We start from the raw sequence: 26,047 nt of genomic DNA on the forward strand, positions 1-26,047 counted from the left end.
GGAAGCTCTGAGGACTTACAAAGGCTGGAGGGGACCATCCTTGGGATTGGGGGGGGGAGAGAGGGAGACAGGTAGATGGGACAGAGGTGGAAAAGTCTAACCACTGAAGAACATTTCCCTTCAGAACTTGCAATTGTATCCAGGATTCTCCTTATTAAAAGTATCAATGAATATTAAGGCAGTATTCACTCACCCCAGAAATCATCTTAATTGGATATCCGGGCTGATATCCAAGTAGTGCCTCTCTTTAGTTTCTATTCGCTTGGCCATCTGAAATCCTGTCAATGTTAAATACATACCACTATATTAAACATCAGGATTTGATCCATTTTGTGTGTAATAAACACTGGAGTATTTTTGCTAAGTAATTTTACATATTTAATATTTATTTTATATAATGTAATATTTAATAACTTTATAAATGTCTGCCACTCCCATAGCAGCTGATTTTAAGATTCCATTTTCCAGATGCCAACAATAATCCACTATTCTTTCAGCTATCAATTGCCTTAAGTTGCCTGCCTAGTGAGCTTCTCCTCAGAAGGCATATAAAGCACTGAACATCTGCAGGAACCGAACAAACATTTAACTTCTTGCCCATCAGTTAAAAGAAAAAAAAAATCCTCATCAAGCTCCTGATTAACTTCAGTAACATTTGCAGGCTGATGGTGTCACAAAGAGGCAGAGGCAAACTTGGAGAAGAATCTCAGTAGAATGAATGTAGATACTTACCATTAAGGTTCTATGTAACGTTGTTAGATACAGTAATTAGCAGTGAGTTCAGGCAACTAAATTAATAAACTATTCTAATGAAAAAATGTGTACATAAAAGGGAAGTCAACCTAAAATGTTTATCTAGCTCTGGGCAAGATACTGTAGGCTTGGTGTCGCAGTTGGGCTACCTGCACCTCGGCCCTCTGACAGCGTCCCTTCAGATGTCAGGCCTTGTGCCTCTACCTTGCCTGGGGTAGAATTCTGCAGTTGTCCTACTCTTAGACTGGGCCCTTAACTACCAGTACTCTGTATCAGTTCCTACCCTGCGGGTCCTATTGTGTTCAGGCACCTGTGGTTCTTCCCTTTGGGGGCCTGAGACCAGTGGTGCACAGTGATCAGTCAGCCTAAGTATTGATTAATGTACAGCAGGAACAAAGCATTTAGAGAAGCAGGATTTTAAAACAGTCTGTGCACGTCTATCTTGCCTAAAGGCTTATCATCAAAGTCAGAGTTTCTCACAAGCCTAGGACTTATCAGGCTGAGGCAGTTAAGGCACAGCAGTTCCATGTGCACAATATCATATCTGACCACCTCTGACTGCCCCAACCTGCTGGATCAGGCACCCACTTTGCAGCTGAGTGAACTGGAGGTGGTCTTTCAGTGTGAGACAGAGCAAGACTTAAAGTCATGATGTTTAGGTTTGTAGCTAAGCATCTTAACCACTCAGCTACCACACCTCTGTCCCTTAATAGTAACCTAGGCAAGCCTAACCTCTTTAGACACCCACAGCAGGTTGTGTTTCAGTTTAACTCCCCCCTCTCAAGAGAGGATTCCTTTTCAGAGCTGCTAGAGTTCATAGGCCATTTGCCATCCTGGCAATGACTCTTAACAACTCTCAAGCCGTTGCTGTTAAGTGGCTGATCTTGAACCATCTTTCCTTTCCTGTTGGTTTTCCCCAAGAGCCCCCTGTTGCATTAAAATAGATTCGTAAACATCCCAAAACTACAGGTAATCATATACCTACATGCAGTATTTATAAATTATTACAGAGCAACTCCAAATCCATCACAGTGCAATGCTATACATGTGTCTACCACTACTGTAGAGTTCATCGTACAATAGAGTTAATTCTAAATACTTATGACTATTACTCATAACCTAGGACTAGTATAATTTGTGTATGTATAGACTGAAAATTGGTTTACAGAAGCATAGTTGGGCACAGGCATATGTCTGTTTCCTAAGATTTCAATTCAAGTTTGCATTCACGATTTATTTTTTTTAGCAAAGAAGTTTCCTTTTTCCAATCTGCCCAAATGTAACAACAGAGGTGGGAGGGGGGGGAAGAGGGGAGTTAATGAAACAAGTCTCCCAATGGCACAGGCAACTGTCCACCAGAAAAAAGCTTCAACATTATTTGACTTGGCCAACTAGCTCTTAATCAAGCCAAAACATGGGCCAGCCACTGGAAAACTGACTGCACAATCCAGGTGAAATGAGAAAGGTGCACAACTCAGTGTCATGAGCATAGTTCAGTACTGCATTCACTCACAGTCTCTCCTTATGTACACATATACACACCTCCTCTATACCCTCTGGCAGTGACATTTTGTAAATGATTGTAGGGGAAGGAGAGAGATCCTACAAGCACCAGTCACTTCTCTCTTGCTCCTGGTGCTGGTGCCTGATCTACATTCTTCCCAAGATGGGGGCAACACATTGCCGTCACCCAGCATACTGGGGTCTCTATCCATATCTTCACTGCTACCTTCAGGACTGGCACCTAATTCCCCCTCGCTCCCATTGGCTGCCCTATATAACTGACCACACTGCCATATTAAGGGCTGTTCTCAGTGACCCAAGCCCTATCTTATCACTATGGCAGCCATGCACAGCTGCTATTTTCCCCTGCTTCATTCCAAACCTTCACTGTTTGCTATCATCCAGCTCCTCCTTTCAGTGAACCTGCACATCCAACACTAACTGCTCCTCACTGGCTGTCACCCGCCTGACAACAGCTGCATCTCCACACCGCGTGTGCCTGTCTGCTTACATAAATAGCTCGCTGTTAACTGATTAATCTTGTATCAGATTGACTCATTATTGATTTAACTGGTTCACATTTAGTGATTATTTGCTCAACTGTTTTCTAATTATGTCCATCTGCTATTCAACCAGGCTCTCACCCCACCCCTCTTTTTGTATTATAGCTGTGACGGTGCACCCCATAAGGCTTTATGGAAATATGTTTATGAATATATATATGACATAACTGGAATATGTTTTATGCTACATATGCCATGTAACATATCTATATAAAGGGTATGATCTACTGAATATATTCATCCTATTTGTATGCATATGTCATTGCTGTATTCAAAGTTATGAATATTGGCTGTATACTTGTTTGATTTTAAATAGCCTTAGTAAGGCATTTGGTCAGCTTCTTTAGAAAGGAATTTGCAAGTTAAGTGTCCAGTCAAGAAGCACTTAATGCACAATGGATCTTGGAAGGCTCCAATACACATAAGAAGTCTACATGAGGATGATCAAGGTAGCATGTGGACAATGGCTGCTGCCTGTAAAAACTGAGTCATGCATGGACATGTGACTTGGCCATGTGACTCCAAAACTCCATCTTGGAGCTGGACTTTGCATAGGAGAGAGGAGGGGGTCTCCACCCACAAGAAAAAGAGTATTTAAACCCCTGGGAGACACCTCCATTTTGTCTTCAGCTGGCTTGAGATAGCCTCTTCACCCCCAAGGATACCTGAAAGAAACTGGAACAAAGGACAGTAACTACAGGGGGTGTGAGTGAGCGCTGGACCCAGACTAGAAGGAGACTAGTCTATAAAAGGAAGCTTACTGAATTCCTCTGAGGATGAGGTTTTTATCTATATTCAGTTTTCTTACTGTATTAGACATAGACTTGCGTGTTCTATTTTATTTTGCTTGATAATTCATTTTGTTCTGTCTGCTATAACTTGAAACCACTTAAATCCTACTTTCTGTATTTAATAAAATCACTTTTTACTGATTAACCCAGAGTATGTATTAATATTGGGGGGGAGGGGGGAGAACAGCTGTGCATATCTCTTGATCAGTGTTACAGAGGACAAACAATTTGTGAGTTTACCCTGTATAAGCTTTATACAGGGTAAAATGGATTTATTTGGGGTTTGGATCCCATTGGGAGTTGGGCATCTGCATGTTAAAGACAGGAACACTTCTTAAGCTGCTTTCAGTTTAAGCCTACAGCTGTTAGGGGATGTGGTTCAGACCTGGGTCTGGGTTTGCAGCAGGCTAGCGGGTCTGGCTGAAACCAGGCAGGGCACTGAATTCCCAAGCTGGGAAAGCAGGGGCAGAAGTAGTTTTGGCACATCAGTTGACAGCCTCCAGGGGGTTTCTGTGATCCAACCCATCACAATAGCATCTACCCTCTTCTCCCAATAACAGCTCTGTTTCTCTTCTATCCTTACCCTCATTTCCAGCCACTCCTCTTCCACTCCCCATCCCAGTCTCCATGCCCTACCTATACAAATCCAGATTCCAAATCCACACCTGCCTCAGATGACTTGCCTCAAACACTGCACTCCCCCCTCCTCACTCACTCACCCACCAGAACAGCTATGTTTGATCTTGTCTTGACCAAGCACTGCTCTGTGATCTCTCCATCACAGAGTTCCCCCTCTCTGACCAGAATCTGCTCTTTTTAAATATTGCCTATTTACCACCCACTCCTGCAATTTCCAGTCCAATCAATTTCTTCCATTGACATGGGTGTTTGATACTTACTCCTGAGGGCATTCTGCACCAAAAAATTAAAAATTCTGTGCAGTCTTTTAAAATTCTGCAAGTTTTATTTCTCAATAAATGCAGAGGCTCCAGCATGGCCCTGGTGAACACAGGCCACTAGCTGCACAAAGGTGGGAGATCACCCTGCAGCCACGCCAGGGCCACAGACTCAGCAGTGAGGCTGCACCCGACCCTGACACAGCACAAGGTCTGGACCTGCCCCAGAAACACACTGGGGCTCTGCACCAGGCTCACCAGATGTAGGGTAGGCAGGCTCAACCAGGCAGGATTCAAGTGCGAAGGGGCTTAGCATGGGGGGATCCAGGTGTGGGGTGAGAGGATTCTGTGTGGTACAACCTGGGTGCAGGCAGCGCTGGGGGGAGGTCTAGGTGTGGGGGCATCTGGATTCACTGGAGGGGGTTCCAGGTACAGGGGCAAGGGGACTCTGCACGAGCTTCCAGGTGAAGGGGGTTGAGGCTCAGCAGAGGGGTCTGTGTGTGAGGGCAGTGGAGCTTGGCTGGGTGGGTGTCGGAGTGCAGTTAGTTGGGGGTCAGTGGCATGGGAGCTCAGGGTGGTACAGGGAGCTCAGTTGGGGGTGGTCTGGGTGCAAGGGTCCAGAGGCAGGGGGGGTGGGTGCAGGGGGCTCCAGATGCAGGGGTTGAGGTTTGGGTATGGAGGCCTAGGGGGGTTCCGGGTGTACAGTGTGAGTCTTGTCAGGGGTGTCAGTATGGGAGGTCCAGATGCATGGGGGTTGGGTGGATGGGGAGCAGCTCTCCTGCCAGTAACCCCTCCCCCCACAGCTGAGGAGTGATGGGGGCAGGGGAGGATGCTGAGCTTCCTGGAGCTGGGGGAGGTTTCTGGGGGTGGGTCTGACAGTCTCAGCCACTCCTTGGCAGGTGAAGAGGAAATCCCATCCTCTCCTGCCTGCAGCCCTGCCAGGACTAGCAGCTGATCCCAGCCTAGGGTAGGAGCCACTGGCTGGCATGGCCCCAGCCCTGCAGTGATTTACCTCGCTGCCAGCTGCCTGAAATGATGTACCTGCAGTGCTAGGGAGTAGTACATGACTGCTCTTACAACTTCCCTTTGCTTCCCTGTCAGAAAGTAATTTTTCTGCAGGGAAGCAAAGAAAGCTGCAGGTGACATGAATTCCACACACATGCACTAGCTCAGAATTACCCCGGAGTAGATACTCCATTCTACACTCTCCTCCACCCTTGACTCATTGGCCCCTATCCCCCATCACAAGGTCTGCTCTGCCACCCCCTAGCCTTACTCACCCCAGCATCTGTTTCTGCTCTTAGACAGTAGGGGATCTGGAGCAGAAGTTCCATGCCAATATGGATTCCTCCTAAGGTTCTCTTAAACTCTGCAATTTTCCTTAGCAAATTACTTTTCCACCTTGACCGACTCCTACAGTCCTAATGGATTATTTGCCATCTTCTATTCTCCCTTCTTCAAATCCTCCCCACCCATTCATTTTTTTTCTCTGCACAGAATCTTGCTTTTTCAAACAGATCAACAAATTCCAGTGTAACAACCCTCTCCCATCCCCCATCTAACCTTTCTTCCCCACCACTCTTTTTTCTCCCTCACTGATGAAGTTTCACATCTTTTCTCCCCCTTTAGCCTCTGCACCTGCTTCAGCATCCCCCAGCTCTTCCCTCCCCAACTTCTCCCTCTCCTCAACTACTTCCCCTCACACTACAAGGAAGTTTGTGTCTCAAGCCCCTGTGCACCCTCTCCACACACACACTTAGCAATTGGAGGAGGAAGAAAAAACATGAGTAGTAATTGGGGCTGTCTACAATGGATGTCTGGAGTTCCTCTTCCAATTCCATCATAAGTGGTCTCCAATGTGGCTTCTGCTCCTTCCATTCCACTGATCCAGTTCTTTATACTCTAATCTCTTTCTGGCCAAAGTTCAAAATTCTATTGTCACATGCAGCCAGGGAAAAGCTCCCTCTGCTGGATACTCACCAGGCCACTGTGTTTGAGTCCCTAACACTGTAGAGACCCTGGTGTTCTTTTCTCCTGGTCTGAGTAGACTATATCACTCTTTCCTTGGCCCCTCTAGCATGCTTTCTGGGCAAAGGCTTTGTGGATACTGGGCCTTGCAGTAAGATGCCGTGGGCCCCCAAGACCAGTGTTGACCTCCCAGTCTTTTCAGTAACTTTAAAGACACACTCTCCCAAAACTCTAGCCTTGTGGGCAAATGATAGATGAAGCACACACACATAGGCTTCAAAGGTTTCTAAACCCAATTACTCTTTACTTAGCATGAGAGAGATATGGATCCAGACAAAATAAGAAATGCCTCCGTTTCCTCACCATTCTTCAGCACTCTTTAGGCTTATGTCAAAGTCATCCAGGATCCCCCCTCATAAAGCCAATGACTTCTCCTCCAAACCATGGAGTTGTCTTTTCTGTTGTGCAGCCAGCTTCCTTCTTCTTCAGGTAGTCCCACAGTAAAACAAGATGATCGGTACAAAAGCATGCCCATTCTCTTCCTCTTTCCAGCCCAAGGTTCCTGTGTCCAAGTCTCTGAGTTACCCCATAACTTCTGAAGGCTGGTCTACACTGAAAAGTTTCATCAGCATAGCCATGTCTCTCAGGGGTGTGAAAAATCCCCTCACCCCCAAGATGTAGTTAAACCAACCTAATCCCTGGAGTACACAGTGCTAGGTCAACGGAAGAATTCTTCTGATGACTTAACTTCTGCCTCTCGGGGAGGTGGATTAACAGTGACAGGAGAACCCTTTGTAGTGTCTATACTGAAGCACTTCAGTGGCACAGCTGCAGCGATGCTGCTGAAGCATTTTATGCGTAGACATAGAAACCACAGAGCTTCAGGCTAAGACCCAGCATTAACAGTTGACTTTTGTTCTCCTGTTTGGGTATCTCCATACTGCAGTCATGCAGACAATCTTGGTTTCCCACATCAAGCAACCCTTGTTAGCGTACCCATCGTTCAGAGTACAGTCACTGAGGTTAAATGGCTCTCCACTGTCTCTGGTATTGGGAATATGTAATAGCCCTGACAGCACAGGACTGACTTCAAAGGCTCTGAGATTCCATTATACAGCAATTTCATATCGACCAGAATTAATAAACTGCACCACAGACAGATTCCCAAAATTGTCAAATACTTTCAACCATCCTCTCAATCTCAAAAATCTCGTCTTCCCTCTGCTTCCATGATTCTGTTCCCTCCTGGTTCTTTCTACATCTCTAATTGCTCTTTCAGTGTTTTGTTCAGTGGATATTTCTCATTCAACCTCCAACTTTCTGAACAGGTGCCCAAGAGTTCCATCCCTGGCCCTCTCCTCTTTCCTCTACACCCAGTCTTTGGGGGGATCTCATTTGAGAGAACTAGTTCAAGTATCATCTCTATGCTGACAACTCTCAGACCTACTACTTTTCTCCTGACCTGTCTCCTCCTGTCCAAAAACAAAACAAAAACAAAAAAAACCCACAAACACTCAGGGCTTGTCTACACTTGCAACGCAGCTACACCACTGTAGTGCTTAGTGAAGACACTACCTACTCTGATGGGATAGCTTCTCCTGTCAGCATAGGTACTTCACCTCCCAGAGAGATAGTGGCTATACTGACAGGAGAAGCCCTTCTGTCACCACAGTGCTGTCTACAACAGTGCTTGGGTCAGTATAACCACACTACTACATTGAGTGTGGTCTTAACTCTACCATCTCCACATACTTAGTCTGTGTCTAAAGCCTGCCACTTCATCCTACATAACATCTCTAAGATCAAGCCTTTCCTCACTATGCATACAGCTAGTTCTCTTGTCCAAGCCCTCATCTGTGCCTTGACTACTACAGCCTCTTCCTTTCCAACCTAGACAAATCCCATTTTGCACCACTTATCTCCATTCAAAATGCTACTGAAAAAATCTTTCCTAATTTATTACTTCAACCACATCAACTTTTTCTTTGCATTCCTACAATTGCTTGTCCTTCACTGCAAATACAAGCTACATGTCTTCACTTTCATGGCTCTTTATGACTTATTTCTGCCCTATCATTTTTAATGTGGTAGCAAGATGTCAATCCCTGCTTTCATTCCATAAATGGTACCAGACTTGATTGCCCATTTTAAAAAATTTACAAATAAGCCCCTTTTGACCACTACTATGGATGAGAAGAGCTCCCCGTAAATATCTGCAAAGTAACCCCCTTGTACTCTTTCAGATCTCTCCTTGAAACTCCTCTCTGTTGAGATGCCTACATAAAACTTGACAATGATTAGGCAGCTGTTTTGCTGTGACCATTGTTTTTCCAGTGACCAATATACTTCCATTGTGTCCTTGTGCTCCCCTTGACTGTTTTAGCCACCTTACGCTTAGATTGTAAGCTCTCAGAGCAGGGCCTTTGTTATGTTTGTACAGAGCCTACTACAATGGAGCTCTGATACTCTGGGCACTACAGTAACACGAATAAATAAATATGGACAAAGTATTTATCAGACACCTGGGTAAAGAGCTGCAAAATCAGTGGGCATGAAAGTTCACACTTAGACCCATGTAAATCAAAACAATGATTGATACACAAATTGTTGTTAAACAGCAAACTTTGTCTTTTTCTTTTAACAATCCATGACCATAAATATATTTGTATTTACATAAGGAGGATGCAAAGAGTACCACCATGAGAACTCTTATGACCAAAACATTCCGTGTGTGTACTGGAACATTTTCAGGGATCTATTGCTTGTGTGTGTATGTGCAGGGCAACAGGCTCAAAAAAATTAGAGGTATGGCTATAGTTTGAGGGAGGACACGGAAAAAAATTCAAAGTACTAGTATGTATTTCACGTGAATACAGAAGCAAAACTCCTATCAAAAAATACACACATTTAATGTTGGTCTTTTTTAATTCTAAGAAACGCAACTCCAAAAATACAAACTGAACATCAGTCTCATGTCAACCACCATAATAAAATGAAACAAAGACATTCACAATAGTTAAGTCTATGGACAATGTAAGTGTGACAATTGTTATTTCCCTCTCCCTTCCCCCATGTATAGTCCAATATTTATCTTCAAAAAGAAGAATTACTGAGAATACTGCTGGTGTTCAGTTAGAATTAAAGGATTTGGATAAAGTGAAATAAGACAGATACAGGTGTGAGAGTAAGGTTACAAAGGCTTTACATTTTGGATTACCCCAAGATATAAAAATTCAAAAATTAACAAACTTGCTTTTCTCAAAATATTACAGCTACAGGCAAGGCATCTTTAAATTAACAGCTGAGGGTGTGTGAGAGAAAAAAACAACCACATTTTAGTGAAGGTAAACAGAAGTGGCAGTTCTTAATTAGCACTTTTGTAAAGCTCATTTATTACCTGGCCAACAATGAACCAAGCACAGGGCAACAAAGTTTTCTCTGCTTCCTTTGGCAATAAGGTGACAGAAAAATCATCTTTTGAAGATGCTCAAGACAGGCAGTAAATTAAAAAAAAAAGAGTCAAAGTAGTAATGGAATAAATAAGTACTAAACCAGAGAGTACATTTAAACCACTATGTAATTAACAAATTACATAACATTATTTCGGTGGCAAACTCCAAGTGTGTAAGACAGACAGTAAAGTGAATAACCACCAAAACAACAATAATCTTCTGTTTACTCTTTGGCTAAAACCCCTCAAAATAGCAGACAAAGAAAAATACATCTAACACTGGTGATAAACTGTCTCTTTACAAGTAAAATAAAGTTATCAATTTAAAACTTGGTACATTTTATAAAAACAAAAGAGGTAAAGTTGTTATAAAAGCAGTACTGTTACTTCAAATGGCAACATACTGTTTGTTGACCCTGTGCAATAAAATACTTTGTTCATTCTACATTTATCCAACATGACTAACAATTACTACAGACATCATAGGAATCTTGTGTGTGGCTCCTGTTGACTTACTTTTATAACTGGGAGACAAAATTTACAATCAATGTGCCACAAAAAACTTTGAAATGTTACTTCTAATAGAGTTCATGTTCAACATTTTCAAATCCTGCTTTATGTTTTGAATGGCTGATTTACAAGGAAAATAATTGACTGTATTAGCAAGAGCATATGAACACCAATGACTGCACCCATTGCCAGGAGACACTGCACTGGTTTGACACTTTTCCTTAGTACATAGAAAGCAACAGCACCCAATAAAGCCTGAGAAGAAATGCTGCTGTGTAAATACTGCAACTATTCCTGATAAAAGAATTATGGGACACATACTCAGAAGCTGCCGAATCCCATAATTTGTATTGCATAGGTCACAATCACACATATATACACACACGCGTGTATATATAGTGTGTATTTATACACACACACGGAAAGAATATATTAAAAAGACAATGAAGTCTAGTCAAAGAGCAATTTACAGGCTCAATATATTTTTTTACACTTTGCTTGAAAGAAAATTTCAATATTTTACAGTAGGCATTATATACACTGCACTTTATGAAATCTAGAGCATACTGAAATAGAAATACATTTCTGCAAACATCTGGGTAAGAAAACAGACCAAGATTTCTTCAAAGATTTGTGCTATCTAGGTATTTTGCCTAATCACAAAAAACTGTAACCATGGAATGTTATCTAGAAAAAAAGTCTTTTTTAAACACCATGCACTTTATAAGCAATTGTAACTCAAAATATCCCAACCTAAAACAATCTAACAATGGTCACATTAAAAAATTTAAGTATCAGATCTGATTTTAAGAAAAATCTTTATCACAATATTTGTAATGTTAACAAGTACATGTTAAGGCTAAATTGGTTCTTTTTTTAGAAACACAGTAAAGACATGTCTCCTTCAGAGCCATGGGTTATAAACTGTACCTACAGATGACAGTGCAGTGAACATAATGTTCAGTCTTACAGTCAGGATGCAGTTGCTCCTTCCCACTCCACAAGATACTGCACCTTTCCATCAAGGGTTACCCGACGAGCCAAAACACGGTATTTTTCACCACAAGCTATTCTACCTGCTGCACCAAAATAACTAGTAATTGAGTTCTTTAGATGATTCAGCTGTAATTCCTGATCTGCTAAATTGTTAAGAATCTCTGTATTGAGTTCATCATATTGATAATCTTCTTTACTGTCATCATCTTTTACAATTTCTGAATTCTGAGGCTGGAGTGCTTTTCGTGGAAAGCGACCTCTTCTCCTCAAATGTGGTATTGCAGCAGGCCAAGTTCTTCCTGTACGAGTCCGTTTTCTGGAGTCTGATAAGCTACTTAACAAAAAAAAAACCAAAAGAGACACCAACATTAAGTCCTAGAAATATTGTCTATTTAAAAAGTTTGCCTCCTGTGTAGTTTTATTCTGCTTTACTATTTTAGTAATATCTGTACAACTCAGTTATGATTTGTTGATATTTTAATCAATATCGAGCAACAGGTATAAACGATAAATGGCTGCTTCAGGGGCTTACAATCTAAGGGCTTGTCTACATGAGAAAGTTGCACCTGTTGAATTGAAGTTGGTTTTTAAACCAATTTAATTAAACTAGTGCAAGCCCATGTATGGGCACCTTATTTTGGTTTAAGAGTGACTTTTCTTTTGGCTTATCTTAAATCTGTTCCTAACTGCCCCTCTTAAATGGAGAAAGGCGCTGCAGGTATTTGCACCAGTTTCACTTAATCTGTTTAAATTCACACTGTAACCTAAACCAGGTGCCACTCTCTCATTTAGACAAGCCCTCAGTTACAGAAAATATTTTCTAAATCGAGTGCACCTCATTTTTGTTCTCTTAAAAAAATTAAAAAAAAACAACTTTGCATGGTCTCCTCTATATCAATAGTTAATCTCAATAGAGTCTTAAATTTCTGACTCCTCGCGGACATTTTACACACAGGCGAAAAAAATGTCTATGCGCAAAATTCACAGACTAGATGTACTGATGACTAGAGAAGAACAAGATGTAGCATTGTTTAAGTGTTATATTATAGGGTTGAGGGATTTAAGTCTTTGAAAAAAGGCATATTTACACCTACATTTTTGCACACTAGAATGGTTGGTGCACTAAGACATAATATGGGCTTGGTAAATTAAAAAAATAAAGCTATGACCCTAAACTGGTGCACACGTAAGAATGTTTAAATGAAGTGACTTGTTCGTTTAAAAAAAAGTTTCATTCAGTGTGTTTTGAACATTAAAAATAAAACTGCAGAACTGTAAAACCCGGTCATTCCACAGAAGACGACACTTCCCACCTTTAGACTGGAAAAAAAGACAAGTCATATCAAATGTATTTGAAATTACAAAATGGGGACAAAACTTGCAAGACATGAATCAAGACCCTTATGAACTCTGTTTCTCAGTTTGACAGATTATTTTAGGAATGTTAAATATGGGACAGAAAACCGTCCAACAGATATTTGCCGAACATCCAGAAGACCAGTTTTTTCTTAAGTAACTGATTAACTTATCAAATCCGTGTGTCAAGATGATTCAATCCCAGTGGAAAATATACTGTACTTGATAATTTTATATAAGCTGGGTACTTAATTTTCTTTAATAGAAATTATGAAAACAAACGCTGTTAAAGTGAAATGAATTTGGGGTGCAACTTAGTTCTACCAAACTCAGTTTTGTATCAATTAACATTTATTAGAAATCTAATTTGAAGAAATGGCCATACAGTTATTCCTTTTGTTGTAATCAGTTCAAGTGCAGACTTTATCTCAACATTAAAAAGTAATTAGTAATCAAAGAGAAATTGGGCTAATTTCTCCTTAAAATAGCTTTTGTTTAAAAAGAGAAAATTCAATGTTTCAACAAGTACAAACTCTGTAGGATGCCTGCAACATTAGTCAGAATTAATTAACATCCTACAGGCTTGTTAATTAATGATAAAGTACTGTCAGAGATGTTTCTGCATGTTTCGTTTTAATGGATAATTCAGTATTTACCTATAATGCCTGGAAATGCTAGATGAGGTAGTTTCTTTTGTACTGGCAGCACCTGTGGAGTCCACATCTGAGGTATTGGATGAATGAGCAGTTCCATCAGATCTCCTGAGACATAAGAACACAGTTGCCATGTAATGAAAGTAATCTAATATTAACCAATTAATCTGACATTTGACAAGCAAAAATGAGATGCTATTAGGATGGTTTAGTTTTTTCATTTACCCAACAGAGCAGGGTAAATCCAAGGCCGGGTTCTCTAGCACTGGGACTGGTTCCTTATCCTGAGAAGTAGGGGAAAAAATTCAGATAGTTTCAATGGAAACAATCAATTTTTGAAAACCACAACTTAAAAAACTTAGTGGTTATGTCATTCCTAAGAAATGATATTCTAAAGTATAGAAAGAGAATTATTTGAACGCATACCAAAGAAGATGGCTCTGAAATTTTTTGAATCATTTTTCTTGTATATGGGCCAGGTGGACGACCTACTGATTTTTTCTTCCCCTGTCTTTCAATGCCATTACTTATTTCCCTAGAAGAAAGATGACATTTTGTTTTAAAATACTGGAGTGACTAGTCCAAGGAAAAGATTTAATCAGTGTAAAATAAATAAAAGTTTAGACATTTACTCTAAGTCAGTTATGCTAAATGAGTTTTTCCTTGTAAATTACAATTTGCCAAATCGACAAAAAGTTGCAGATCTTTGCTGCAGTGTAATATGGCAACATCAAGACAATAGACAAAACCCAAAACCTTTTCATGGACATATGCCACAACTCAATGATTTAGGAAGAGCGCATATTAGGCTGTTCAAACATTCATACAGCACATTCAATTTATGTAGAATTCTGACAGTGTTAAAATCAATTGTTTAAAAAGTAGATACTGAATTTTTACAATACAAGATAGGAATTTGATTTACAACTTGAAATCTCATCGCCTGTTTAAAATCATCGCATAACAACAGGCCCCAAGGAGAAGCAATGTTTTTTGTTTACTAAAGAGCAGCAAGGTCTGCTTAGCTCATATCTATTCTCGGTGCTGCTAAATTAAACTGTTTTCAATGAGGTCTTTCTGAAGGTTAAGTAGATTAAGCTCAACATCCTGATTTCACAACAACCTCAAAAGTTCAGTGCATAAATGTACAGATCATTCTATATTCTTAAAGCAATTGCCCTCAAAGTGCAGAAGTAAGTTATTCACCTTCATACATGTTTAATAATGCATAATAGGTACTAAAAATCTTTGGGGAAGAGACCCTCTCTGATAACAGACCATTTAAAATATTTATGGAAGTTTGAAATCAATATTGTTTTAGACCCAAAATCCAATCTAATGCAAAGTTAGTCTGCTGGAGGGAAAAAAAAAAAAAGTCTTCTACAGTCATTAAGAAGTTAAGAATAAAGTAGTCGGGAGCTACAAAATAGGTATGTGCTACCTCTGCCTCGCTAATTAGTTACACATCAATCCTAGGGTTGTACTAAAATGGGTGAAGAAACTTTTAGCATGATACAACATTAAGGTAATATTGGTATTTTTGACAGCTATTTTTGTATGATTTCAGTTCCATTACAAAGTTCTGAAGTCACTATGCTGTAGATTTATTTTACCTTGCATCAGGTATGGGTTTGGATGATTTTCTGCCTTTAATTTTGAACTCATGAGATGTTCCCTCTGGTTCTCTCTCTGCCTTTAAAGCAGCATTTGGTGGCATAGGAGGAACACGAATTCTCAAGCCAAACAAATGCTTCTTTTTCTTTATCTCTTTTCCAGACATAAACCTAAGTGATTAAGAATTAAAATTCAGACATTGGAGAAAGCCAAAAATATCTTAAAAGTACACAAACTGAACATTTAACAAACTAGAATACTCTTTCTAATGCTATTTCTGTGTATCCTATTGTGGTCTCCCCACTCCACCCCAATATGTAATGCCACGACTGGGAAAAAGATGGAAGTTAAATCGAGTTTTGCTGGTGATCTGGCTTCCAAAACTACCTCAATCACCACAAAATATTCAACGCAGAAAGAGTTCAGTCTATGTAGTAAAAATGCCACCTGCAGCCACCAATAGTTATAATTCTGTGTAAAGTTTCTATGACAACTATGGAGGGGGGTGTGTGTGTGGGGAATCTACATTAAAGTAAGATGTAGAAAGAGCATTTAAAATGTATAATAAAACCTCAAACTTACATGGTCTTGTAATCATTTAATGCTTCCAGCACATGCTCATATCTTTCAGATTTTGGTGTGTCTGCCAGCTGTAAAGTATTAAGAAGTGATTTAACTTACTGGAATTTTCAGTAATAAAGGTCCAATGACCTAGATCAGAGCTCTGCTTGCTTAAAGACTACTGGTTTGGTATCATAGTAGGTCTTGAAGATATAATTTATGGTGAAAGTTGCCTTACCCCACGCATGGGCTATTATAGTTAGTACCCAATGTATTCCATGAGTCTAGGCTGTGCGATTTGCTGCAGAATCCATCCTTGCCAGAGAATCTAAACTTTCATTTTAAAAGGAAATTGTTTCTTGTAGCTCTTACAATTTTTTAGAAAACCTCAACCAGAACTTATAAATACAATAGAATTATAGACTATAAATTGATGCAGTGTTGTCTTCATGAGCCTGCAGATATCCTGGAACAAGAACTCTGTGGTGTTAAATATTCCACTGAGATGAATGGGTTAACCCTGAAAATACAAGACAGTTTATATATCAATATTGTTAACTATTTAATTGCTGATCATTTTAGCAGACATATCCTGCTAAGGGCCTAATTATTATTTAATCTAAGGTTGCTCAACACCACTCAGGAAGAGTAATAGAGGTTTTACCCCCCACTTTAACACTTCCTTTCACTATCAGAACAGTGTAAATAGGGTTTAGTGTAAATCAGAATTAGGCTCAAAGCGTTTACCCCACAATCCTAAACTTCCTCTTATGGTGCCACAAGTCCCAAATGGTTTCTTCCCAGCTACCAAAACCTGCATCTTTCCCCCTTAAAGCTTATAGAATGCATTCATGAGTTGCCAATACAAAAAAAACGACTTAACCCTAAGAACTGAAGATATGGGGACAACATAAAATAAATGTAACTCACTATTTAAATAGTAAGTAACTGGCTCCAAAGTACTGACTTCTCCTCATTTTCATATTTAACATCTTTTATTTTTTTTTATTTCAGTGAAGCTTCCACATACATTCTATTCTAGTTCCCCAGAATTTACATCCAGCTTGCTGTGGAGTATGTGGACCTTTGACTATATAGTCAGGCCCAATAATTTACCACAATTCATGATCAGGACAAATACCATGTAATTGAGGGCTGACTGTGATATATTTACAATTTGCAACAAATTACAAACACATACCTCTAAAGAATACAAAAAAGGGAGGAATAAAAGGGGAAAAGGAAAAGTAATCAAGGAGAAAAGCAAAAGGTAATTTTTTTTTAAATCCTTTCTATTTCCCCACATCTATAAAAGTGGTGGCAGAGGGGCAAGGCACCACATTTAACACTTCATTTTTATAAGTATAATAAAAAGCCCACAAAAGTGACGCAACACTGTGTAAGATAAAAGTTCTACCAGAACCCATATCCAGGAAAAAATTGACTTTACACAAGCTAGCTTTTGGGTATATCTACACACACATGCACCCCATGATTTAGAGTCTCTGAAATTCTGGGGCCAACAGCAGATTTTGCAACTGTGCAGGACTTGAGCTACAGAATCAGTACAAAACTTCTAACACAATTCTATCACTCTAAAAACAATGACACTGAAATGTTAGTTTTAGGAGTCTGGTTCCAGTCCACCACGTTCCTCCTATTTTACATAAGGGTCAAGAAACTTAGCCTCTTATTAATTTAAAAATGCACTAGTCTGAAGGAAAAATCAAAAAGTTATTTCTAAACACCATGGACTCCTCAGCAGTGCAAGGAGAGATCTAGGAAACATTTATACTCTATACATTTCTAATAAATCACTGCTTTACAAAAACCCAAGATTTACCAGCAATCTCAAAATACAGAGTTGACTAGCACAAAAAAAAAAAAAAAAAAAAGTGAAAAATTGTTTCTCCTGTAGTGGAAGACAGGCATGGAGGTTACCACATTTATACCCAAATCTTGAAGATCCCCCCACTCCATTTTTCTTCTACTGTACAATACTATCTATACTCTCCTAGTTCATTTCAATCAGAAGGCCAAATTCTGTAAAGGAAGCACTTCCTCTGGCAGCTTACAAACGCTGCTGCTTAACCAGCTGGAAGTGCCACTTAACAGACATGAGTGAATTTTCCAGCTTTATATCCTGTTTTCATTCTCTCTATGACATAATGGTTTTAGCAACAAGTTTTGTTTATATCAGAGGATAGTTATAAATAAAAGAAGGTTTACTTCTGCAGCATTTCTGGCCTAATAGTAAGAAACCAGAAATTAAAACTAGATATCAAGTCCACTTGTCATGCAATGTATTAAAAGGTCATGGCGCTTGCTGGAATATTCAATTTTTTAAACTTATTGAAATGCCATGAAAAGTGAGTACTCACCACATTCTCTACTATTCTGCTACTGTATTTCATTATAGATTAACACATTTACACTTTTGCTAAAATAAGTTATACTTCTGAATACTCTTAAAAAAAAAAGCATAGAACACATTGACCTGTTCTTTATTATTTATATAAAAGGCTCTTCCTACAAATGATCAATCAACTTCAGAATTAGCAAACAGATGCTATACATCAGATTCCAAGTAATCCAGATACCTCTATCACAATAATTCTGTTTAATTACTGCTATTTAAGATGGGTCATAATTAGACTCAAATAAAAGTATCCACACCCAAAACTTTTTGAACATAGTTACTTGAATGTGTTTTTCAAGAATTCAGGAATAGTGACAAATAACATGGGTTTGAGATCTAAAAAACCTGAATTTTGTGTCTCAAATTTACTTTGGCTTAGACAAAAAGGACTACGTAGATATATTAATTTATTCAATTATTAATATTGAATCAGGATATAAACTTTTAAAAGTCAATTAAATACAGTATCTGTATTCAGAGCTGTCCCGTTGATAGGACGGACCAGGGCAACCACCCTGGGCCCCATGCTTTGTGGGGCCCTGCGCTTCAGGGGCACACGGGGTCCAGGGCAGCCTGGGGGGTTAGCGGCGGGCCTGGCACCAGCAGCAGCAAGCAACCGGACCCAGACTGCCCAGCATCGCTCGTGGGAGGGGGCAGAAGCTGGAAAGAGGTGGGGTGGGGGCAGAGGCTTTGGGGAAGGGGTGGAGTGGGGACAGGGCCTGGGGGTTATTGGGGGGGGTCCCCCGGGCCCCAAACCCCCCTAGGAACAGCTCTGTCTGTATTTAATTATGTCTGTCATTACCTATGCAGAACTACAACCCCAGGTGTTAACACTTGTTCTCCCTAATCAGACTTATCGGGGAGTAGGTTTGTTTAGGGAACTGAATTTCTTTAATCCTCAGGCAATTACCCAGCAAATCAACTAGCTTGAAAATAAGCAGCACAGTGGTGCAGCAACAATAGGTTGCCTTATGTCACTGGAAAAGAGTCAAAACAGTCTACTGACAATACTCGGCGGCACTGACATACTGATCTTCTGTGAAAAATGTGTTGGCTAAATTTTACAAAAAAGCTTGCAATTTAGTAAAAAAAGAGAAAGATGAACTGTTTTTTTTTTAAGTTATAAACAAAATTTCTACCCCATAACTTATAGATGTCAGCCAACATTTTTCAAAACACCAAATATGGCAAAAGTATTAATAGTAACAAATATTTTTTGAAGTGGTTAGAACGCAAAAAGCATTCTACTTCAGCACTTGAATGATTCAAAATACTAACTGACAGATCCTAGGTAAGTCATGCTTAGATGTATCTGCAGTAATGTAGTGCTTCAAATGTTTTTTAGAACACTAAAATTTATTTTAAATATTGAGATACGGAAAGAAAATATTATGATTCACTTTTTTTTTGAAAAACTAAATATATACTCTTACAAGAACAGCATATGTTTAGGTGGTTTTTAATTAACAGCTTCTGTCATATATGGAAAACGTTTGCAGACTTCAGTTTCTCTTCATTTTCCCCTAATATTTTCTTATTAAGGACTATTTTAAAACCAATTCACAGACATTTGCTACTTCAGGTGTCACAAAGCTGCTAATAAGCTTGTGTTCTGGCTTTCACACAGAGTTACTTTGACAGCTACTTTTAACAGTTTACTAATCTATTTAACCTCTTGGGTACTTAATTTGCCTGGTCAGTGGGCAGGAAAATGCTTACAGTTTTGTGATATATTTCTAAATGGAAAAAAAAGGAAGATACAAAAACAAAGATTCAGTGCTTGGGTATAAACAATGAAAGTGGTCATCTCAACAACAAACTATGCAATAGTTATCTGGATCACACTAAATTTTATAGCTCAAAAAAGTCTATAACACTTAAACGTTATGCTGAATAGTTCTAGGAGTCTATTAAAATCATGTGTCTCATTACTTTGGTTTCACAGATTTTAAGGCCAAAAGGGACCATTATAATAATTTAGTCTGACCTCCTGCAGGCCGCAGACACTCACCCAGTAGTTTTGTGAATGTATTGACTGCTAAGAGAAACAAAAACAAGAAAAGAATATTTCAACTACCTACCTCACCAGGGTGCAATCTATCCCAGTTTTCATTAATGTATGTCATAAGTTCAAGCTCTGAATCAAAGTATTTCTTCTTATGAATAACACTTAGGTTGTAAAGGCATAGATGTGCTATATCTACCCTAGAATTCAGAAATATTTAATCAAAAACATTAAGTTTTTATTTCTTTAATTTTTTACAAACCATTAGTCCTTGAAATAGCTTTGCACAAAAATATTAGCACAATATGGCTAAAAGAGTACAAAGCCTGATTAGAAACAGTCTCAAATCTCCAAAACAATATTCTTATAAAATCTGAACTTATATCCCCCTTTTCTGACTTATCTCCTGTTTTTTCCCTAGGCCTCACCCCACTGCCATGATGTACTTTTACCTCCAAAATTTGTTTAGATCTCAGAATATTTTACTGATGCAAGATAAACACAAGAATTTAACATTGGCAAATTAACATCAAATGAGTTTCCATAAAATATGCACTCATCTTGCAAGTTATTCAAAATATCTGGTGTTTGTATAGAGGAGCTAAAGTTAACAAGGTTCAAACAACAACTCACTTCTAATTCTCAACTTGGAAATTCTATTGTAAAATATGTCAAAATGCTTATTAACGTACACACTGTATTTAGCTTGCCCAGTGGCAGTACTCTATTTGGGTAACAGATCCTGTTTAAAGAAAGGGAGTACTTGTGGCACCTTAGAGACTAAAATTTATTTGAGCACAAGCTTTCGTGAGCTACAGCTCACTTCATCGGCTGTTGTAGCTCACGGAAGCTTATGCTCAAATAAATTTGTTAGTCTCTAAGGTGCCACAAGTACTCCTTTTCTTTTTGTGAATACAGACCAACACGGCTGCTACTCTAGATCCTGTTTAGACTTTTAAGTTTCTCATACCCAAGTCAGCCAGTGGTTTGTAATACTGCATTGTCCAAGGAAGAGGACCCTAGATATCATGCATTAACTACATGACTAAGGACACACAATAACTAGCTTTGAAGGAGACCTGTCCTTTGTCTATAGGAGCAGTGGGTACCACTCAAAAAGGTCAAAATATAAAGTGGATGATCTTCAGGTTTACAAAGAGACATGACATCTCCAGGAGAAAAGTGGGTAGAGGGTTACATTTTTCTTTTTTAAGTTGCACTTACCATCTCAAGGGTAAACGTTTGAGGTACTCTGGTCCAGAACTGCAAACTGAGCAAATGAATGTATAAAACCTAAAACAAAAAATAAAATCAGGATATTAAAAGCCAAAGCTCACAAACCTAACACTTCAGATGCCTCCAGTTAAACAGCAAGAGAACTAAAACTTCATTTTGTTGTGTCTTCCTTAGAAACTGCATTCTAAAATGCTTTGAGAGTTATGACTATTTTAATAATAATAAATGTTTAAATACAAATAGAAGATTAGAACATGCCACATTTTAAATAAAAACAGCCATAAATCAAAAAGTTCAGTTCAAGCTTCTTACCTGTCACCGAAAAGCATTGGCTTTTGGAGACACTGCACACAAGCCTCATGAAACCACTGGTTACATTTGCAGCACTGCAGCATCTTTAAATACCAGCTTCACCAACAGAAATAAAAATAAGACAAGTGTTACAATAAACTGCTGCAAATGTTTCCTCAATACAGTGTGGTCATATTATATTTAGAAAGACTATTAGGTCAAAGTTGACCAAAAATTTAAAAATAAGATTTTATTAAGTGCATCATCAATAGAGATATTTCAATAAATTTTAGTTTCATGGTGAAAATGACTAGAAACTGTCTACAAACAAGGGAAACTGACTAGTCTACTCTTGTTTATTCAGGTGGAAGAAATGCAAAGAAGAAGCAGCTGTAGAATAAAATAAATTCTGTTTATTATGTGAACTCTTTACTGTATATGTACAGACATTTATTTAAAAATTAAAGGGAAAAATTTTTCTTTTGATAACATCCTCTTTAAATTATCAGTTAATTTTCAAGAAAAACTGCAGTTAATTAGGACCAACATCTTTTATTACTCTAGACTATTCATAAGTAATTTGGTTCTTAAAAAAAAACTAATGGTCTTTTTTAGTGTAATATAAACAAAATGATACATTGCTGAATACCTTTGAAAGGAAAAGCTACATCTCTTCCAAATGTCAAGAAATTAGGTTCATTTTACAAAGATACCACTTTTATATAAGCCAGACATCCCTCTTCCCACTTTCTCAACACCGCTTTCCCAACCTTAACACGAGTGCCAGTAAAAGTAGTGAGATTCAGATATTTTATGTAAAGTTCTAAGCACTGTGCCAGGTAGCACTTAGTATAAAAATAAGTAAGACACAATTGAGCAGGTCAGCAAACAGACCTATAATAACCGCAGCCATTCCATAATTTTCAAAGTAGACTGTTAAGAGTCTACCCTACGATGACTTCAGCATGCACCATTGCAATAAACACACTAACAGCAATGAGGCACAAGCAGCATGAGGACACCAGTCGCAGGTCTGTTCTCTGTGTTACCCTCAGGAATGAAATATCACCTAAAAACACTACTGCCTGCAGAAAATAGCACTGCTACTCAGTGCCATTGGAATAGGGGCCAAAATTTTGTTTGCAACTGCACAATTCTGTCATTCCCCCGCCCTCCCACACCCTTCCCCATGGCAGGCCATATACATAATGGCTGCAGCTGGAGAGCAGTGCAGTGGGGCGCAAAAGATGAAGTGTGAATAAGCACGCCAAATTTAAAAGAGAATAAGGGAAGGGAATTCTGAAACTTACCTTCAGCTTTCCATTGTGGCTATAAATATGATACAATGATAGATCTGCCTGTTTTATCTGTAGCTGCTGATGTTGCGGCCAGGAGTGGTGCCCCCTCCATGCACATGCAACACGAGCAGGAGGAGGAAGGTACAGACTGAGAAGACATGTTCAGTGAGATCCTGCAAGCCAGTGCTGCATCAGACTGTGAACATACCAGAGAGCCTAGAGGAGGAAAGAGCAGACAGGAGAAAGGCCCAGGAGTCCCAGCCGGAAGACAAGAGGGAGATGCATCAGGACATAATGGGGCTTCTCAGGCAGCAAATACAACTGATGCAGACTCTTGTTGTCTGAATTGACAATAAGACTGTGTCCCAGCTGAGTGTCAGAGGCTGAGTCCTGGTCAATGACGTAGTGTTGTATAAACGTGTGAGAGGATGTCCAAGTGGCTGCTTTACCTATGTCGGTGATAGGCACATCATTCAAAAATGTGGCTACCGACGTGGCTACAGATCTCGTGCAGTGTGTTCTGATCCATGATGGAGGTTGCAGTTCATGCTAGACGTAGCAAAGTTGGATGCAGCCTGAAATCCATTTGGAAAGTCTCTGCTTAGATGTGTGTTTTCCTTTGGACTGTTCCGTCGTGGAGAGAAACAATTTAGGAGTCTTTCAGAACACTGGTCCGTTCTAGATAAAAAGCCATGCCCTTCTGACGTCCAGAGTGTGGAATGCCACCTCTTGTTTGTTCTTGTGAAGTTTAGGAAAGAAGATGGGAAGACGAATGGATTGATTAACGTGTAATGAAGAAGGGACTTTAGGTAGAAACTTTGGGTGTGGCCTCAGAGTGACCTTATTCTTAAGAAAGATCATATATGGTGGGTGTGCCATAAAGACCCCTAGTTCTCCTACATGTCTTGCAGACGTGACAGCAACAAGAAAAGCAACTTTCATGGACAGGTGTAGTAGTGAGCACTTAGCCATAGGTTTGAAAGGATCACTTGGGAGGGACTGAAGCACTAGAGTGAGGTTCCATGGAGAAGTTGGGGATCTGGGTAAATGTTACATATGTCCTGTAGGAATCTTCTGGTAATCGGATGTGCAAAGACTGAGACCCCATTGACTTTGTGGTGGAAGGTTGTGATCGCTGCCAGTTGAACTCGTATATAGAGCTCATTCAGAGATCAGATTTCTTAAACTGGAGTAAGTAATCCAGGACTACTGGCAGGGTAGAGATAGTGGATCAATTCCATTGTTTAACCACCGCATGTGGAATCTCTTCCACCTGTTGAGGTATGTCAAGTGTGTAGTTGGCCATCTGCTGTTCAACAAGATGTCTTTAACTTCCTCAGAACAGATCATCTCCTAGCTTTGGAACCATTGATGAGCCAAGCTTTCAGGTGGAGTGTCTCCAGGTTTGGCTGCAAAGTCTGGCCTGCATCCTGTGACAAGAGGTTTGGAAGAGGTGGGAGGACACAAGGTGGGCATGAGGACCAGCTGTTGTCCGTATGGATACCAGGTTTGTCTGGGCCAGACTGGGACTATCAGGATGACTTTGGCTTGGTCAGTTCTGATCTTGTGGATAACCCTGACCAGCAACAGGGTCGGGGGAAAGGCATACAGGAGAGGCGCATCCCATCAAATGAAGAAGGTGTCACCCCTGGGTCTTGGTCCCAAGGCCTGCTCTGGAACAGAACGCTGGACATTTGCTGTTGACTTGTTGCAAATAGACTTATTATGGGGAAACCCCATTGTTGGAATATGTTGTGAATCACTGAGGTGTTTATTTCCCACTTGTGGTCGTGGGAGAACTTTCGGCTTAACATGTACGCAGTGATGTTCTGAAATCCTGGTAGGTAGGTGGCTGATACGGAGATGTTATGTTGAATACACCCTGTCCACAGCCTTTTGGCCTCTGTATATAGGGAGTGTGACCTCACTTCTCCTTGTTTGTTTATGTGGAGCATGCAGGTCACGTTGTGTCATGATCTGCATCGCCTGATTTTTGATCAGAGGCAGGAAACGTGTGCAAGTGTTGTGAACGGCTCACAGTTCCAAGATATTTATGTGCAGTGTTGATTCCAAAGAAGACCATCTGCCCTGGATGGTGAGATGGTCTAAGTGGGTGCCCCACCCTAATATGGAGGCGTTTGTTGTGATTATCAGTTGGGGGCGAGGGGAGGGGGAAGAGTCTGTAGAAAATTGTGCAAGAGGGTCCACCACGGAAGGGAATCTGACTTTTTTTGGCACGTTTAAAAGTTTTTTCAGACTGTTTGTGTGGGAGGCACACCGTCCTGAGCCACACTTGCCGGCAGCACATGCACAGTCTGGCTTGTCGAACAACATAAGTGGTCGCCATCACGTGTCCCAGTAGTCAGAGGCAGGTCCTGGGGGATGTTTGTGGACTGCTCACCGTGGTATTGATCAGGTTCACCAGAGTGACAAATCTGTGAAATGGTAACGAGGCTTTCACTTCTAGCAAGTTTAGATGGGCCCCAATGAATTCCAGTGCTTGAACTAGTGTTAATGTTGACTTTTGACGGTTTATTTGCAGGCCAAGGTTTGTGAAGAGTGACATTGTCTTGTGTGGCTTCGATGGCTTCTTTCCAAGTGGGAGCCTTGAGGAGGCAACCGTCTAAATATGGGTATATCATAACCCCTTGTTCGCACAGGTGGGCTGCTGCTGCTGCCACTGCCAGAGCTTTGGAAAACACTTGGGGAGGCATGGAAAGGCCAAAGGGCAGTACCGTGTATTGATAGTGATCCTGTCCAAGGACAAATTGGAGGAATCATCTGTGTGCTGGATGAATAGTGACATGAAAATAAGTATCTTGCAGGTCGAGGGCTGCAAACTAATCTTGTTCCAGAGCTGGAATGATTGTTGCTAAAGTAACCATCCAGAATGGTCATGTTTTTACAAATTTGTTTAGGGTCCTGAGACCGAGAATAAGTCTCAATCCCCCAGACTTTCTCTGGGTTAACAAACGAACAGTAACAGAATCCCTCTGTGTCGTAGCGGCACTGGTACTACTGCACTGAGTTGCAGAAGGTTCTCTATTTCCTGTCTTAGGAGGAGCTCGTGAAAGGGATCCTTCAGGAGGGATGGAGAAGAACGGGACAGAGTATCTTGTTTTGATGACTTCCAACATCCATTTGTTGGAAGTAAGGGTTTGATATATTGAGTAGAATGGTATT

The 26,047-nt window shown here is 40.1% G+C and overlaps 1 protein-coding gene across 2 annotated transcripts in view; it reads right to left on the bottom strand.

Annotated features, from left to right (window-relative positions):
- Nucleotides 1–9,380: 9,380 nt before the first annotated feature.
- MTF2 (metal response element binding transcription factor 2) overlaps nucleotides 9,381–26,047 on the bottom strand; it is a 48,802-nt gene continuing 32,135 nt past the window's right edge. Inside the window, exons 7-15 of one of the 2 annotated variants that reach the window (XM_048860851.2) lie at nucleotides 21,588–21,683; nucleotides 21,264–21,332; nucleotides 20,116–20,239; nucleotides 15,637–15,704; nucleotides 15,054–15,224; nucleotides 13,867–13,975; nucleotides 13,666–13,724; nucleotides 13,444–13,548; nucleotides 9,381–11,765 (exon numbers count right to left, since the gene is read on the bottom strand). In XM_048860851.2, the coding sequence (XP_048716808.1) occupies nucleotides 11,408–11,765; nucleotides 13,444–13,548; nucleotides 13,666–13,724; nucleotides 13,867–13,975; nucleotides 15,054–15,224; nucleotides 15,637–15,704; nucleotides 20,116–20,239; nucleotides 21,264–21,332; nucleotides 21,588–21,683 (1,159 nt within the window). In that variant the 3' untranslated portion in view covers nucleotides 9,381–11,407. The remainder of the gene's footprint in view (nucleotides 11,766–13,443; nucleotides 13,549–13,665; nucleotides 13,725–13,866; nucleotides 13,976–15,053; nucleotides 15,225–15,636; nucleotides 15,705–20,115; nucleotides 20,240–21,263; nucleotides 21,333–21,587; nucleotides 21,684–26,047) is intronic. The other variant, XM_048860852.2, reaches the window with a different exon arrangement.

The sequence above is a fragment of the Caretta caretta genome, chromosome 8, assembly GCF_965140235.1.
Source record: "Caretta caretta isolate rCarCar2 chromosome 8, rCarCar1.hap1, whole genome shotgun sequence".
Taxonomy (NCBI): Eukaryota; Metazoa; Chordata; order Testudines; family Cheloniidae; genus Caretta; species Caretta caretta.